We start from the raw sequence: 18,768 nt of genomic DNA on the forward strand, positions 1-18,768 counted from the left end.
TCAGTTCTTCGTATCTATATCCTTGACTTGATAGTCTGCCCGAATGCCTTAATTGTGCAAATGAAATCTACGCTGCAGCTTGATAAATGCATCAGTCTATCAGTGCTGTGATTTTTCATTGCGTTTCCTAAGGAAACATTCGCTGTACATGATCACACAAAGTGATGTTGCTAGGCAACAGCTATGCTTTTGAACTTCGTCATACCGGGAGTAGAAAGAGATTCCACGATTGTTGAAGTGTGTATATCATCGTGTCTCTCGATTTCAAAAACATTTTCTATGTGCTCTACCAAACTGATGTTTCAAATCACACCGGAGCAGCGGGATCCACATCATCTTTCTCTATACTTGATTTCACCTGTGTTGAACCGGCTCGACTCCTCTGCATTGAACCACCCCGACTCCTCTGAGGCACGTCGGGAAATCTGAACACCGGAGCCTCGTAATCATGATGAGAAGGAGTCCTGATAACTGTATGGTATAGAGGATCTGGAGTGCATGGCCTAGCGTACACTAGGTAGTCGGCTTGTGGCGATCCGATGGGTACCATGTTCGGAGGTAATTGGACTGGAACACTTTCGTATATTCTGCCTTGTTTGGTTTCTGGCGGGAGCTTAGCTTTCTGCGGGTTGTACTGCCTGGTCCTTTTCCTATAAGGTAGAGAAAACTGGATGGGAATTCGGTTACAAACATCTAAAGTGTAGATCTTAATCGCAGCCCAATTCAATTCTCAAGGTTAACACTGCAAACAGGCTTAATGGTTAGGTTCGTTCCTTTTTAGCATTTTTTAAACGGTAGAAAACATTACTATCCAGTTCTGTTTAAAGTAATGTTTAAAGTGCTTTATGTGCGGCACGATTACGCAAGCTTTAGCGTAGCTCATATTAGTTGTCTTGAAAAGTTGCTAAAGAGGTGTACTTTCACGGGTTTGGTATTTTAAGATGCAAGATACTTACGCTAGGGCACAAGCCAGGATTATAACAACGGCGATCAAAAAGATAATCACTCCGCCAAGAACAAAATTCATGACCAGTGGAATGGAAGCTAGAATGGACACCAAACATGTAGGTATTAAAATGAGCAGAGGCACACAGATTTTATGGGAGCATAGACGGGGATTGAAATGCCATGAATAATGTGATATGATGAAATGCGAATGTATAATGATAATTTATGCATATACTGCTCGTTGTAGAGAACTGGGACGACTCAAGCTCGCAATGAATCCTTGGGAGTTGAATTTTGAAAAGAAGCGGCAAAGATTTGTTGTTGACAAAGGTAATTTGCTGCTTTAAAAAGTGGGCAAATTTTAAAATACCTGGGCTATCAATCAGGAATGTAAGTGAACATTCTATAGAACTCCCTTATTTTATGTTACTTAACGCATAAATCGGACCATCTCAAAATAAGAAGAAACACGATATTTTAAAGAATGTGCATGCAGTTATTTAGCTTTAGTATTGACTTGGTATTCTATAATTGTACCATAGCCAAGCAATGATTTTTAATTGAAATATCGTGAATCACAACTATTTATAGTTTTACAGTTCTACGTGTTACAGAAGTATTTCTCAATTCTCATGAACCATGCAAGTTTAGTCAATTAAGGTTAGACTAAATCGTGTCTAGGGTAAAACATAATTCAAAGATTAGCATCTTAAAAACAGGGTGTTTATAAATGGAACCGCGCAACCTTTATCCCCAAGTAATCCAGTTTGTTCGCTAAATTCGCTAGAAGTTTCAAATAGCTACCAATCGTATTCAAGGAGCATAACTGTCAAATTACAACACGTACGAGTGCCGGTATAAAGTAGGATTAGTTGAGTAGAGTTTACATGCATTACATTGACAATTTTACATGCTTTTATGCTCTTGGAATACAGCCGTCCGATAATTTGTAGGGAACTAAAATTTTCTCCCATCTCTGAACAAAGTGATAAATGTGTGTGGTTCGTCTTTTTATACCCCTGGCCCTGTACACGGCAAGGAAGATATGACGTGTTACGAAGGAATTTGTCGGCAACTTGAGACCGCAAGAAGCTACAAGAGTCTAATATAAGTATGCAGTGCATGGGTATACAGGAAATGTTATTTCGGGGAATGTTGAGAAGGAATAAGTGAATGCACTTCATTGGCTTACATCTGTTTTAAAAATATTACATTATTTTGCATCTGCTTTCTTAATCCCTTCTATCAATCAACACTATCCGAAGCACCATATTTACCACATGTGACCCGAGTCTTGACGGCAAATTATTCATGTCATTATATAACTGGTATATAAGACTACGTATACATACTATATTTTAACTTCAGCCTGTCTGGCAATTGTATTGTAATAAAATAGAAATGATCGCAAACTCAGCAAATTGCTTTAAAACATGAAATTGTGGAAAATACAAAATTTACCCAATGTCGTATTTTAAATTCATTTCCTGGGCATTTTTCTATCTTTAAAATTCATTTTCATCCTGGCATATATCAATCACTATCACAAACTAATTTCCGTCCTGCTTCGATCCATATTTTGGATTTTGAAATGCCTGTTGGTATTAGTTTTCAAATCGTTTCTTCCAAAGTGGATAATATTGACACAGTATGCATTGGCATGTATTATTTAGCATAAAAGGAAAGGTTTTCAAAAACGCATACCCTCGTTAAGACATTATTCCTTAAAATATATAGACTTACTTTCGTTTTCGCTCTTGCATTTCCCTTGAATTTTCTGTGCCTCGACACGTCGTGGTGCCTTCGTTGTGTCAAATGCCCGTGTTGTTGGATTGAGTGTTGTGATTTCCTGTTTGGTTTTGTGGCGTGATTTCAGTGTAGGTCGTGGTAGTTTACCATTGACCATCAACATTCGATGTCTTATCTCTGTCGGAGGTTCGCATTGCGGTGGTTCCCAAATACAATCCTCTGAAAGGTTAAAACGATATGATATGTTTTATTGGTAAACATGGAATCTAGTTGTTATAAGTTTAATTAAGTTATCCTCAGCATTTCAAGGACGTAGGAAGGGGAAGGGGCTAAATTCTCAACTTTCTGTTCAAACGTGGAAACATTTGTAATTTGTTATGTTTCTTGCCCCACCTCACCCCAGGCAGGTTTGAGAGCAGAGACCTATCAATCTATATACTGGTTCATATTTTTAACGGTTTTAGATTAGTGTGCTCATCCACCTCTAATTATTTATATTAGACTTGACGACTTTTCTTACCAATTTTAGGATTACAGACATAGATATGCAACTTCATGTTGTATTGGACACAGTGACCATCATCTCCGCTTCTTCGCCGCGTGGCAAGGTCAATGTCAATGCCATTACTTGTGCCTGAAAGAAAAGTGTCCAGTTGGTCAACTATCGTATGGTTCCAAAGACCTCATTTATATTGCTATGAAAACTATGAATGACAGCATGATTCTATTACAAGTGCGTTGATCCATTAGCATAATTAAATGAATAAAACCAGCTCAGTTACAATGTAAAAAACCAAAAGATTGAAATTAAATGCGCTTACTTATAAAGTAGTAATGATTCCCAGGAACAAATCTCGGTTCTTCGCTGGAATAAATAGGATGGAATGAAAATTGTAATTTCTTTGGTTTGCTAGGATTGTCACACACCAACAGAAGTTTCCCGTCTTTGTTCACTTCGCATTTATCATATCCTGCCTTGTCCACGTGCCAGAGATTCTCGTACATGGTTAGCATATACGCAGGGCGTGCCCTCCACGTGTTCATTATGACGTCGCTGGGACACACGACATTCATCCCTGTGTAAGGTAGGACTTTGATGAAGTATTCATTTAGGTTGTTCCTGCCTTTGCCTAATTTTTTGAATCTAGAAATTGAAATTGAAAATACGTCACGTTATAATACAGTACTTGCAGCGCACCTGAATTAAAACCCTTGAAATATCATGAAATATCATAAATTATGAAATATCATAATTACCCAATAGCACCTTGGGTTTGCGCAGTGTTTTAGTGCTTACGATTCAAAAGGTGAAAAAACTTAGTAAAGTGGTATGCTTCGTTTTGAAACTTAACCGTTCCATGATTATCACTACTGATTATCATCTATTGATTATCACTACTGATTATCATCTATTGATTATCACTACTGATTATCATCTATTGATTATCACTACTGATTATCATCTATTGATTATCACTTCTGATTATTGTCTATTTTTACAATCGTCGATGCAAATACGCAGCATGAAACACAAAGGTCGCTCATGACCGACTTCATAAAGTTAATAACCAAAATATGCTTTAATTGCGAGTTCAACGAGAATTTTTCTTAAAAAGGAGAACTAGGTGGTGGTGGAAGCCTACATCGCTTGCTTGCTTGCTTTCTTTTTCATTATCAAAACAGAGTGAAGTAAGCATGGTAATCATTCGCAAGGAAATGAAAAGCTCGTGCCCGCTGCATATCAACAGTCTGGATAACCCCGTCTTAGGCTACCCAGATATTTAAGTGTTTGCGTCACGGAAAGGCCGATGTCTTTTGTAAATCATCGTCATGGAAGTTTTACATGATTGATATAATATTTATTAAAATTATGTTACTCATCGTAGCGGAAAAGATTGCATTAGTTACGTTAAGTACATGAGTTTGTATAACCCAGATTTCTATATTGCTCATCTTTGAAAAAAAATTCCCAATGAATTTTTTATATACTATAGATTTACGTGAATATTATTTAGTATTTTAAGTAGATATGCAACAATAGTAGCTGGAAACGAAAACATTTTCATGTGTCTAGATTAGTCGTTATGATCATTTGTATTACGTGATACGTACGCAGTCGTGAAAAGATTGTGTAAATAGATTTCTTTTAATCGCCATGCATGAAGTTTTTACATGATGAAATAATTACACTATAGCTTTTATATATTATTGATGATCGCGGATTGTGTTGGCTAGGCTGTTACATACTACTTTTTTAACTACATATTCACATGATGAATTTACTTGTAAGCTATAGACTAATCATACCTATAAATTTTGAAGAGATTGCGTGAGTTGGAGATAGATACTGTCGGGGATTATGTCCTAAAAGTACATTAGGCATCATCGAACGACGGAACATGTGAGTTATGAGGTGTGAATGCTCTTAATTTGCCTGTATTTCATACAAAATTTGTGTAATTAATCATCATCACGAAATATTTTGTCAGTTTGGCGTAAGTCTGTTTCGATTATATATATAGACTAAATTTATTGTATTCACGTGTTCGTATATGAATTCCATGATTTAGGTGTACTTCATTAATCATGTACTAAATTTATGAATTACTCAACATCGTGCAAAGATTGCGTGAGGTGTGTGTAATTATATTAGTCGTCTTCATAGGATTGAACGAGTGGCACATGATTGATTGCATTCATAGATTTATGTTGTTAACTTGAGGGATTAAATCGTTGATAGTGTCTTGAATTTGAAGAAGTATACTAATTAGATTAATAGAAGTAGTACACGTAGTTGATTAGTTGCCCCAGTCTTATCCTAATTGCTGAATATAAATAGGCCTTCAATCAAACATCTTGTTTTCAACTGACAAGTTGGGTAACTTCCAATTTATCGTTATCATAAGAAAATGGCATGCGGCGTAATATGATTATGGCTCAGGGAGATGATGAATATGTTTCTTTGTTTTGTATACGAAAGTGTAAAATGACACATGTGCACCTTGTCCGAAATAGGCTGCTCAATTAAACTTCAGATAATTTTTCGATCTTGTATGGTAACGCTCTAAGGAAATAAATCAGCACAGGTTGAACAATCCCACTGAAAAAATAGCCATCCATATATAGTTGGCAATTTTTGCACCTTGAAATGTACAGTGCAACAATTTCACATAACTATATAATTTCCGTACTTTACAACATTCGCAGCCGAACTTGGCAATTTTGATAGTTTTATTATGCTCCTTCCGGAAATTCCCTTTTTTCGATAGGATAAAAAATTAGTCTAAAACGCAAGTCTTCCGTTTAGTACGCACTTTCGGTGTGCTTTGCAACACATTCTATAATGTATGTTTTGGTGTTTAAATACATCTAAATACAAGTCGGCCCATTCCAAGACACACTTGCGTCGACAAAAGACATATATGCGCATGTATGTTTAATTATATATAAATATATATATGGTATATCATAAATGGGATGCCGGAGCTTTTTTGAATTGGTATTAAAATTATTAATCTGACACTGCAGAGAACATCGCCACAGTTCGAATTTCAAAACCGCCGCTTCGTCTGTTGCGAGTCCCAGGGGATAGTTTCAAATGGGATAGAATTTGGGAATTTGGGTTTTCATGAAGAGATTGGCAGCCGTATGTACCGAACAAGTGATATACAAACATATGGCATATGCCTAATCGATTCCACTTTTCTTCTAGTGTTTCGTAGAAACATGCACGCCGGCCTGGTCTTGTCTTCCGACAATAGTCCAAACTCCAATAATACGTGATGACAGAAAAAGCATATATTTGCTATATTTTCCCAAGAAAATCTATCATCTCTATAAACAAAGACGAGTGGATTTTCGTTCATGCGTATCTTTCCCGAGTGTTTACTTAACAAAATAATAAATCAGGATTGTACTAAATGGACGGATGTTGATGGAACGCCGCAGTTCGGTTTTCTATTGTAAAGAAAAGAAGAATCGAATTTTAGATTGCCAAACAAGGCGAAACGTTTCTTCTCCTTAACCAAGGAACTGAGAAAATTCCCTCAAGACATCCGTCTATTATTTCCTGTTTTTAATGTATCATTATTGATGCTCAGAAAACTAAGTTGCGTAAGGGTATGCAAAATTCATGGCTGGCAATATATCTATGCGAAAATAAATCACATTACATAAATGGACCTTTTGGATAAAAATAGAGCTTCCATACGATTAATATACCTTGCACTATCCTGCATGGTCAATGTTCTAGAGCTCAATTAGGTGATCCTAAGAGATACCAGGTAAACAATTAACAGCTTGAAAATTTTGTAATTCACATAACGTATGAAATATGCACGGTGTGTTTATGTTAAAAATGAACAAATTCTGTTTTTCAAATGCCATGACTGAGCAAAATCAACGATTTGATGTTAAAAAGATATTGCTACTTCCTAGTTTGTTTTAACACAGGCATTTACAATCGTGAAATCAGTCGAAACGTCTTTGTTTCCCACGTTCTCACACCCACTATGAAGTTTCCAGAGGCGAACTAGTGCATAATGAATTTTCTAAAATAGTCTCTTTATCCTTGCCTTTGTCATGCTCGTGACTAAATTAAACAGTGTTTCAAAATTTGAAATTATCAGGCGAAAACATCTCGATGTTTCCCAACCCATTTAATTATAACAGGCGCTTTGTCAATTGTTTCTGATTAAACAATCAAACTTGTATTGTCACCTTGAGTGTTTCAAAATAATACTAAATGATTGCGAGAGCTGTTGAGAAACACTACGGTTATAAATTCAGTTGACGAGTATACTGCGATATGTCTTTGTTGACGCATAAACATAACTATATTCGCGATGAACACTTAATGGTAAATTAAGTGTCGTTTATCTGTGACTCTGTGAGCTGTTGGTAAATACATCAGCTGTATAAACTCATTTAGATATCGTATACAACTGGATATGTTTTGATCCTGTTTACATGCTCCACTGCAGTCCTATTGTAAATGAACTATAGCTTGTATCAAAATGTTACTTCACGAGGGCTTGGATCAGCCCTTAGCTAAACTTCAAGCTGCCAGTAAGCTAAATGTTTGTGGTGGTAGATAAACCGCACACCCTATAAAGTGCCCAATTATCTAGAGTGCGGATTTGATCATGGAAATTCTTATTGCAGAAATACATTACTGGACAATGCTTTATATTCAAATGCTACATCAGATTGGACAATGCTTATATGCAAATGCTGTGCACCCAATTATAAACGCAATTATGTGTCATGTCCTTTCACTTCGAATCACCTCCAGTCTAAGTCTGTCTGACAAAAGATTGAAGATATAGTGTTTAACAATTTGGCATGAAATACGACGCCGTTCACAAAGGGGGTGCATTGATCAATTAAGGACATAATGATATATGTCCAGTTCTGTTTGCATGCGGTGTGACATACACAGTAGGTATAGGAAACCACAATATTTTTAAAGCCATTTCCAAATAGAGATGGCTTTTAAGGCACAAAAAGAGGACATCTCCAGGGGTATAGGTGGTGCTGCACGCCATGCAGGGTTAATTTTTTTAGGTCAAGTGTCATTTATTAATGGTATACAATGACTTGTGAATTTCTTTCATGATGTAGCCTAAGTAGAAAATTTTACATGCGTTATAATTGTTCAAAGCCGGACAAACTTTCATTTCACGCACATGCATGCCTGGCACGGAAAAAACCAACTGTCACAAGCAGATCATGCAAGAGGATTACATTTGTAGGTTCGGCATGGTTTGCTGTTTGTGATTTCCAAACGAATGTATAAACTAGCCATTCCCAAAGTTTTTAGCTGATTGAGTTATTATAAGGAGTGTCTCGATCTTTGCGTAGTATTCTATAGGATCAGATAAACACACTTCACACTTATCCGGAGACGATGACACGCGAGGTCGTTTTAATAAAAACACACCTTGGCCTTGCCTCGAACTATATACCGTTATCTATCATCAAGAAAACCGAAACATATAGAGATATAAAGTTGACTTTAAAAAAATATGTATTGTATAAGGTTCTTCGTGTAGCTATGTACAACTGCTATTTTCAATGGTTTTTCACCTGTATTATCATTTTCATGCCGGTTATTGTTTGACATGATAAGTGTCAATGTATTTGTCCATTTCTCTACCAATTCGGGGCCAAATTTTGGGTGTGAGAGTAAAGATGCTTGCGAGAACGCGTCGTTGACAACACGGTGTTGTGTTTCACAGTGGTGATGAAGATAGCGTATCGTGAACGCAGTAACATATGGGATCTCGATATGCATAGTGGATGTAATCTATTAAGGAATCCCCGTCATTCCTTATTGGGGAGACAATCATTTCGCCCAGGAGGCATTATTTGTTAACAATCTTTTGTTGATATTAACTAAACTAATTTCCGATGTGTCAGAATGCCAAGTTTGATATATTTTTCGATAAGCTGGGGATTTTTTTTATTCTAAACTTGTACTTCTTAAAACTTATTCGACTTAACCTGATTGTTGTACGTTCGTGATAGCAGATCTTTTGTTCGTTTTATCAACTTCGAATCCAATCAGTTGTCCGCTCTCAAATGTTGATTCATGTTCTAGGTGATATGATAGTTTGAAAGAGTTGCCTTATTCGTCACTGTGTATACTTGTAATATTCATTGTTCGCCATAAACTCTCCTTAGCACCTTTCTCGAGGTAATAATATACGGTCTTATACATCCCAAGAGAGAGCAATTTCGAGACAATTGCATGCATGATATTTGAACAGATTTATATAAAATCTTTATTTAATTAAACTACAAATCACAAGAACACTTGTGGTATTAAAACGTGTTTGTTTTATGAATAAATTATACATCAGCACTTCCCACTTCGATTCACGGTGGGTGATGAAATAATTTTACCATTAGGGAAATAATTTATCAATTCGCGTTCACCATAATTATGTACTAATGCTCCAAATAAGACGATTAAATCGACTTCTGTCCAGATTTAAAAAAAATCATAATTTGACGTCAAATTAGGCGTTTAAGGTAAAGTTTTTCCTTATTACCGATATACGACCTAAATATTTGGAAAGTTATTAGATAATGATTCGTACATTATTCAACACTGAAGATGCTGTTTCGTGTAGCATTTTAGATAACATCTCAAAATTGCTAGGCTTGATATTGGTATAGACGTCAGTGCAGGAAGGCATCCTCAAATTAGGCAAGCCACAATGATCACCAGATGAATTTGTAATTATGCCAATTTTATCATTAAAAGCGATCGTGTATTCGTGTGATTTGTTAAAAAATGCGTATATTAATTTCTTGTTGTTAGGTATAAGAAATATATAATTGAAAAGCTCATTGGTAACTACTACCCAAAAATGAAATAATTAACTCTTCAAAAAATATGATATCCTCTGAAAATCCTTTTAACACCCATGTCTATTCACTTCACCTTCTAGTGACAAACTCTGTAGTTTACTAAGTGTCTCAGTGAAATAGAGTTATATCTGTGTTTAAACTGTAGTGTTCTGCAATTTCAGGCTATATATTTTAATATTTATTATCTCAAATATTTTAACTATTCTATAGACAAGTTCTATAATTTCTAGCCCGTTCTTTATACCATATATAGATATAAAATCACTGAGGTTCTAAGAGTATATTATTATTGTCAACATTCACGTGAAAACTGATTGGCTCTTGACCAATTTCTTTCAAACAATTATGCCGAAATTACAATAAAAAACTATAAGTTTAATGAATGGAAAACATATACTTTATCGCAAAGTGCATGATTTAAAACCATAAATAAAATTCAATTTACTCTGACATCTTTGTTTCTTTAATTGTTAAGCACCTGGGGCCGGTTGTATAAAAGACTAGTTAACTTTTAATTGCATAGTTAAGGACAGAATTGGCCAATCAGTAACTATGTAAAATGTAGTTATTTTTTCATACAATCGGCCCTTGTCTTTATAATAAAGGAGTAGTGATTATAACGTACTAATATAATGAACGTAAGTAGCTACATTTCACTCGTGCTTGCGTGAATGATAAGAGAAGCGATTATGTTTCTATTTAAACTAAAATACATAGACACGTTCTACAACTGTGGTTCTACATATAACTGTGATGAAGGTTTCATTGTTGCTAAGTAATGTTTGAACAAAAATGGTATCTATTATATATATTGCTTTAAGTCCATGCCCTCAATAGCCACCTTGTATAGAGAAAGTGTACAAAAAGTCTTTCATATAGATTGTTTTTCACTTCATAGATTGAAGCGTAATTACATACAATTCAACGTAACTTTTATCCGTTCGAAATTTTGGGTGACCCGTCAATCAATTTATTGATAAGAGCCAACCATGCAGTGTCGTATCTCGACCATTTCAGTGCTTTGCTGGTATCGTATTAACACATAGCTCAAACTCTTATCACTGACAAAAACTATAGCGATATCGAAGCAAGTAAACATGACTTGACCTTGGAGTTCAGAGTGTATACACCTAAAAACCTATAGGTTTTTTGTTACCAAGTGAAAGATTAGGGCTTTAAGGGTGCATTTCAGCCAATTCTAACTCCCCCCCCGGTCCCTTCGACTGCAATTAGCCATTCGATGACATTCATTTTTAATCCTGTATCTCTAATATTACCAGGTTTTAAATCCGTCCGATCATGACAAATTATACGCACATGCGATGTTTACATTTATCGTCACGCAATACAATATATCACCTGTGCAGATATCATTCCTATGTTTCCAGCTGTTTGGAGTCCACCATTACCGTTTGTCGATCACCGTTCAAGACAAAACTATACAGTGGTCATGTCTCGAAATAGACTAATTATATATACTATGTTAAATATATAGACTAATTATTATACCATTTTTGTCGAAGACAGAACTTTGTATTGTGAACCAAATCGGTTTTTGCCGTTCTAAATATATTCCATATGTTTGGTAATCTCCTTACTAGCGATTTAAGAAAGGTTAATGGCATTTCATTTTCACCTTTAATTTGTTCAATTCAACAATTGCTATGCACGAAGTTAGACAAAGAACTATATATCACCTATTTATTATATGTCGTTGAAAAAATTCTGGAGTGAACTAGTGAAGTAAATCGATGTGACGAGTTGATTAGAATTTTGATATAGGTTGCATTTCATGAAGCAATGTTATATACCTAAATTTCAGAATATATTCTCAAGTGATTTCGTTTAACATTGTTCGATATATAATTCTTTAAGTATATGCGTGTAACAAGGTATACGTAAGAAAATACTATATGAAAGTTAGCGTCGGAAATAATTGAATTAACATGTTGTCTGTTTTGTTCAAATCAAACCGTGGAGAACGAAGTTGTTAAGCACGAAGGACGATCTTACGAGACTTTGGATGATTTTATTGCATTCATCGAGGAAGCAATCAGCATGAATACACAACGGATAGCGACTTTTTTTGTACACAATTTTTGAACCCTGTAAACTGCAGACAGATGTTCGAGGTTCCTATGGCTATGCCATTGCGGAGGTCAAAGAGGTCTCTCGCCCGCTTCAGTTTGCGACCAAAACAAATGAAATGGAAGACAATGGCACTGATATATATCAATGGCGCGCTTCACATTTTGTTTGCTTAGAGATTAGTCCCAGGCGACGAAACAATTAACTTATATCAAAACTTTGCTTTATTGCAATTAACCGCAGTCGGCAGAGTTGTGAAGATCGAAACAATATGCATTTCTGTTACACATCCACTATTTAAACACCATTTAACAAGAAGACTTGTTCAGTGTATATGTTTCAATTTATATCGGCTTCAGTACTCTATTGGTGGCAATTACCATATGGAAATTGTTTTAAAAATACACAACTGTAGGCGATGGATCTTCGCTTCGAAACAACGGGAGGTTCAGACTATGGAGTTTGTGATTTCAAATTGTATAAAACAAAAATGAAAATTGTAATCAGATCGCTCAGATTTAAGTGAGGTTGAGTTGCGGAAAATATTTTTTTAGAACACAACAATTGCGACAACGACACATGCATGCAAAAAAAATATATACATGCAGCGTGTATGTTGATGAAATTTCGATAAGTCATAAGTTCTCGCAGACGCGCACAAATAAAAATAGGAGCATGTTTCAAAACAATGGATTGTTTTGGTCAAAACATATGGCTATTATTATACCATCGCTACTATAATCCATCAATGTCGTTTTAATACCTAACCACTTTTTTCGTATTGCATTGGTTGATAGTAATCCTCTTGGTTAAGATTAAATTTTTAAGATTTAAATAGCTCTGCCTTTATTAATTTCAGCGAGTCGATACGTGTGTTATTTTCACCAAAGCAAAGCACTTATGCTTATTTTTTTATAAAAGTTCAATAGATCATGGGATAGTATAAAGTCTTATGTAAATATTTTGGACTGACATCTCCAAAACAATACCAACTGACATTATTCCAATCTTCGTGGGCAAATAGCTAGGGGTATATACAAGCGAATTTGAGTCAAGAATCCACACACAGGCCCAGGAGCAAAAAAAAATGTTTTACGTTGCAGGAAACAAATATATTGTCTGAGTATATAAATGATCATTCGCTACCTGCTTATATGATGGTCACTGGAGTATAGATACCACGCGATTTGCGTCCAAACATCTATGATAATTATGTAGGAAATACAGCGACACTGACTGCACTAACTTTGCGTGTGTGTCGCTGTAAGTACTATGGCATTGTATATCCATATTTATATTATATGAATATAATATGCACATGAATAGATCTTCATCTACTCTGCTGTCTACAAGACGTATAACTATAAATGTATACATTTGCAACCAAACCCGACGGTCCTGACCATGTAATATAAACGACACTCGTGTGGTTCAAAATTACACACCGAACTTCAGGTGAAACTTACTACGAGTTTCCGTTTTAGGCACAAATAGCACATATATATTCGTCGATTGTAAAGAAAGAAACATGGTTAATCTAGCTATTTCACCATGTAACAATTATAATGTATTCGCTAATTCGCAAATTAGGTAACGGCGAGGTTCACAAGGCGGTAAAGCAATACGCCAATGCAATGGTGTTCTTGCATGTCGCCGTATATCATGGTAAATTCTTAGCAAATCTTTTCTACACTCGCCTTAGGAAGTGCATCGTAGTCATTTTGAACCTCAAAGCAACAACGCGCTGCAATTCTAAGCGCCTGTCGCCTTTGAAACGCGTGGTGAACACACATTAAAGCTGATACTATATTCAAATATCACTACGATTATCGTTTCGCCGTGCATGCAATCACTTACGGACAATTATCTTGCTGCCAGAAAACGGGTGGATAAAAGTACTGTGGGGAAGCACAACCGACCAACGCCGACGTGAGTCCTTGCATGAGCAGAAAAAGTGCGATCTTCATCTCGGGGCTGCGTACTCTCGACTGGCTAACAGCGATTGTTGTGCTCCACGATAAGCGAACTGTCCGGATACGCTGAAGGGTCATTGATTACCATTCTAATAGCTGAAGAATATATTGGTATCACGCTGCGAAGCGCCGCCCCCTTTCTGGCAAATGGCCATCTCTGCCCCACGCTGTTGGTTTCGACGCACAAAACTGACCTTGCCGACGTAGAAAAGATATCAGGTTCCCATCGAAAACCTTTTTGCCTGAATCAATTCTTCAATATATATAATCTTTTGAATCAAAAATTGAACAAGCGCTGCTTTTCTGGCAGATTGACAGGCAGAAAGTAAAGCATCAATATAGGGTAAACTGTCGCATCAAATTTGGCACAACATAAGAACTCCTAACGCTGTCCGTCTTAAAATAAACTAAAACACTTCTCAAACTGAGAAGTGTCTTACAATGAGTTTATTTTAGGCCGTTGTTATACATCGATGTGAAATAGTTTGAAGACGTTGCCACGCTTCTCGATTATATTGAAATGCACTGTGATTAACCGATAACGTAGAATAGCTTACGGCATTGCTAAGGCAGAAACCATAAAGTCAGTATAAAATGCTTAGGCCAAAAGTTTATAATAGGCTGTCACAAAGCATATGCAACGTGCCATTCGCCTTGGTTTACGCGACTTGAACACGTTTCCTCGAGTAGACTTGTACAATATCAATAATAATACGAGCTTTTGTAGGATTACACGAGCCAACTTTGCGAGCAAAGCTTCTTTGTTTTCGCATTGCATGTAAAATTTGAAATGTTTTAAGGCCGCTTGTCTGTTGGTCAGTTTTTTACCATTGACTTAAGCCTGTCTTACAGCAAGTCTACTGAACGCACGTCTGCCGGTCACCGTGCATGAGACAGGTACTGTTGGTGAGGCTGGACTTAAATTTGAGATTCTCTACCGTGCTTTGCGGGTTTCCGTGGGTTCTGCGGTTTCTTGTGACTAATCCCCGGGAATTAGCAATAGACCCACAGTAATTGGCTAACACTGTTGCGGACTCCCTGCCACTGAGATAATTCCGGCGAAGTTGATATACAGTTTCCAGTTAAGTCCATGTGAGTACAAAGTCTGAAATGCAAGCTTCGTATTAACAAAGTAGTTTTTGTAGTGGTATTGCTTACCAATATACAGACTTCCTGTTAACATTCCGGATGAAATCTCGAAATATACATATGGTTTGGGGCAATTTTCACTCAAACTCAGTTTCCTCTCTTACAAAAGTCAATCAAAGTCATATAAATTATTGATTTAGGAACGTTTTATATATAGTATTAAAAGCTAATAGCGGGGAGTTAGATCAATGCCCAGTTTGCTAGCTATTGTTGTGAAGCTTTTATAACTAAGACAAGATCGTAGACATAAAAATTCTTTCTTCTCAATTTTATTGGAATTCATGCATGAACCCCGTATTAAAAATTCAGTTACAAGTGTGTGGACTGTGTTTGTACCCTTCATAGCGGCTTCAGTGTTAGTTACACGTTTATATATAACCCCAATGATCCATATACCACTGGATTCAATGTTCTTCGTCATCCTGATTTTTCAGTCCTTTTTTGACAACGAATATTTATCAACAGAGAATCATGTAGTGCCGTAACGAGTCGCCATATTAGTTTGCATGGAATACCAGTTGGTTGTTACTGAGCTAGATACTCGTCTTCTTCTATCGCTCGTCAAATTCGGAAACTGATGGGAATCTTTCAGCTTTTCAGAAACCTGGCGGAATAAATAATTTGGACAAACGGCTCGGGGTGCAAAAACGATCATGAATATAGAACCACTTCATCCCGGAAGCCCGGTCAATGCATGTGTGACTGTAGAAAAGTAGATCTATATTCTTTATCTCTTACCTATAATAGCCGTGGTAGGTAAATTCATGAGGCTGTAACTGCACAGCAGTCTTTTTGTTTAACGCGATTAATTCAAGCGGTTTCTCGAAAGTTTCCCAGCAGTTCCTGAATTTGATAAGTGATGCACTCCGCGACGAAATCTCTGACAATTAACCAACTGACATTCCAAGAAAAATTACTTTTTATTTTATATTTTAGTTTTTATTTACACAAAGTAAAGAACTCATTAGGCAAGCTTTTCTAAACGAAGCCTAAAATGCATGCCGGCCTTTGCCGGGCTTCTATATATTCTACCAGATAATTAAACCATTGCCTTTGTTTACAGCAAGCTATAAGCCTATATAGTCATGTGCACAATGCTTGCGCGCTTGTATACTTCATCCGGCACTTCGGCCGGCACCAAAATCCAAATCATGCAAAACAGTATAGCTACCTATATCCCCACTCCCCAAGGCTGTGGGCAATACAACTGGATAAGCAAATAAACTGAAACAAAATAACATTATAATGTTATTTTGTTTCAGTTTATTCGTTTCAAACGGATCTAAAAAATTCTCTCACTACACTTGCAAAGTTGGGCTGTGAAATATTGTAAAATGCCCGAAAAAGCTTGCAAAGACTCGTGTAAATATTGACTACATATCTTCCGGAAAGTTCTCAATTCATTTTCTCGCGCAGAGGCGATACGCTGTCTAGCTATAGTACCGACATCCTTTTAGAAACAGTAAAGCACGATAATTTACAGCCAGCGTTGTGTGCTAATCCTGGACTAATAACTCCTAAATAGCTTTAACTTCTGAAAGCCGCACAGCATGCACTCTCGGGTGTTAATGTATTGTGATAGCATGACTCCAGTAGGTTGAATAGATCAGCAGGATATGACGTTCTCGGCGTACTTTCTGGATAATAGAGCTATAAATATATTTACTCGTCTTAGAGTTGCGTAGCACATGGACGTGTGTATCTAGAAACACTGGAGTCTTTAAGCCTTGATAAATCCCACTAATATCCGGCTTGTTAACATTAGCATTACAAGTATAGTGGCATACGAAACTTGTCATTTCTATAAATATTGGTAATCATATTTATTGTCAAATTACTGACTCAATGATTATAGTCGGCATGGTTTTAAGTTGGCTTTTTACGTGTCATTGTCTCAACGAATTGATGCTGGGTTATTTTAATTTGGACACACAGCGGTGATAGAGGGCAGAGAAGATAGAGTATTTGTCACAAAAAGCAGCTATAGCGCGACATCTGCTCACGGGCGGTACCTTATGATGTGGTCGTGGCAACCGCACCAGGTGGGGTCTGCATACCACAAATCTGCCTCCGAATGGGACCTGGGTTTAATTTCTAGTAAATCTATATGAGATCAGATTGTGTGCAAGGGATTTAATTAACAGTGTGAAAGTTTTTTAAGAAAGGACTATGCGAAGAAATTAAGGAATAATGTTTTTAAACATTTTCCAGGCAGTAAAATGTGACCATACTGCAACAAAATGTCAAAATACGGGTCTTTGAAGCCGAATTGAAGCCGAACTGGCCACCAGACTATATTGTTTTGTGTCGACGCAATCGTTCACCGCGAAAAACAAAAACAAAGTTAATATAGAAACAGACTCGCACGGGTGCCCAATTTGCCAGCTTCTTAAATTGGCGCCATTGGTGGCGACCGAGTACGGTACCGTTTCATTGTATTGTCAGCATTCGTGGTTTACGCCCCCGTCCCACGTCTCTAAATCTTACGGCCGTTACTATCATGCATGAGCGTACCGGGCTGGGAAGCGAGATATGCAAGTTAAAAAATGCCGCGAATGAAGGATTGAGAGGAAGGAGTATATGAAAAAGTATATATTATGTTCCAATAATCAAGAATTTGTTTTTCTTAAACACAGTTTATAAATTTGTAAATCTCGATCATATATTCTCGATGTTTCCTGTTTTAATAGACTAAATGTAATGGGCAGTGAAAGGTGAAGCGTCAGCAACTCAGCATGACTGCATGTCTCTAGTTTGTTTATTATTTCTTTATTTGCTTCTCATGCAGGCACGCCTAATAATTTGTTCCTTTTTTAAAACCGACTATCTTGAAAACGAGAAAAGATATTACAGGCCTGAGAACTCCACTTGTTTATTTTTGAACTCGTTTTTTTATAAATTATTCGTATTGCATATATATTGTAATATTTGAAATGACACTGAAAATTCTAGTTTTATTGAATAGACGCGTATAAGATAATCGAAAATATTTTAAATATACAGCAGGTATTCTTTATTCTTATGTAAAACAGCAAATATATATATATAGCTATAGCTTAAATTTTGTGCATATAAAACAACCCTCAGCCGAAAACACTTTCCGCAAAAAAGCGAGCTAGGTATTATTCGAAAATATCAGTTTTCAATATTGCTCTAAAAAATGTATTAATAAAAAAAGGCAATTTACATTATTCTAAAATACGCCAATGAAACTAAAATAGAGATTTCAAGAATCATGAAATCGAACTCTCGAGTTACTTTTCTATACTCTGAAATGGTAACAGTTTCATATTTAATAATTCCTTCTAAAAATTTCCTCTTGTGAATAAATAGTTCGAGTTATTACTATTGACTATCTTTGTGTATTCCCTATATTTAACTAAATAACTAAATCAGCACAACAAAATGTACCAAGTACAGCGCTAAGGATCTGTTGACTTTTCTAAAAACATAAGAGTAACGTACGGCATCTCAAGAGTAACGG

General features: G+C 36.3%; 1 protein-coding gene across 1 annotated transcript; it reads right to left on the reverse strand.

Annotated features, from left to right (window-relative positions):
- Positions 1 to 5: 5 nt before the first annotated feature.
- Positions 6 to 14,192, reverse strand: LOC114531077. The gene is made up of 6 exons (XM_028552722.1): positions 14,020 to 14,192; positions 3,519 to 3,841; positions 3,218 to 3,331; positions 2,692 to 2,916; positions 957 to 1,044; positions 6 to 650 (listed from the first exon to the last, which is right to left on the reverse strand). The coding sequence occupies exons 1-6, from the start codon at positions 14,127 to 14,129 to the stop codon at positions 308 to 310; spliced, it is 1,203 nt and encodes a 400-aa protein (XP_028408523.1). The 5' UTR covers positions 14,130 to 14,192; the 3' UTR covers positions 6 to 307.
- Positions 14,193 to 18,768: the final 4,576 nt, after the last annotated feature.

Source organism: Dendronephthya gigantea, unplaced genomic scaffold (assembly GCF_004324835.1).
Source record: "Dendronephthya gigantea isolate DGI-Jeju-01 unplaced genomic scaffold, DenGig_1.0 000068F, whole genome shotgun sequence".
NCBI lineage: Eukaryota > Metazoa > Cnidaria > Anthozoa > Malacalcyonacea > Nephtheidae > Dendronephthya > Dendronephthya gigantea.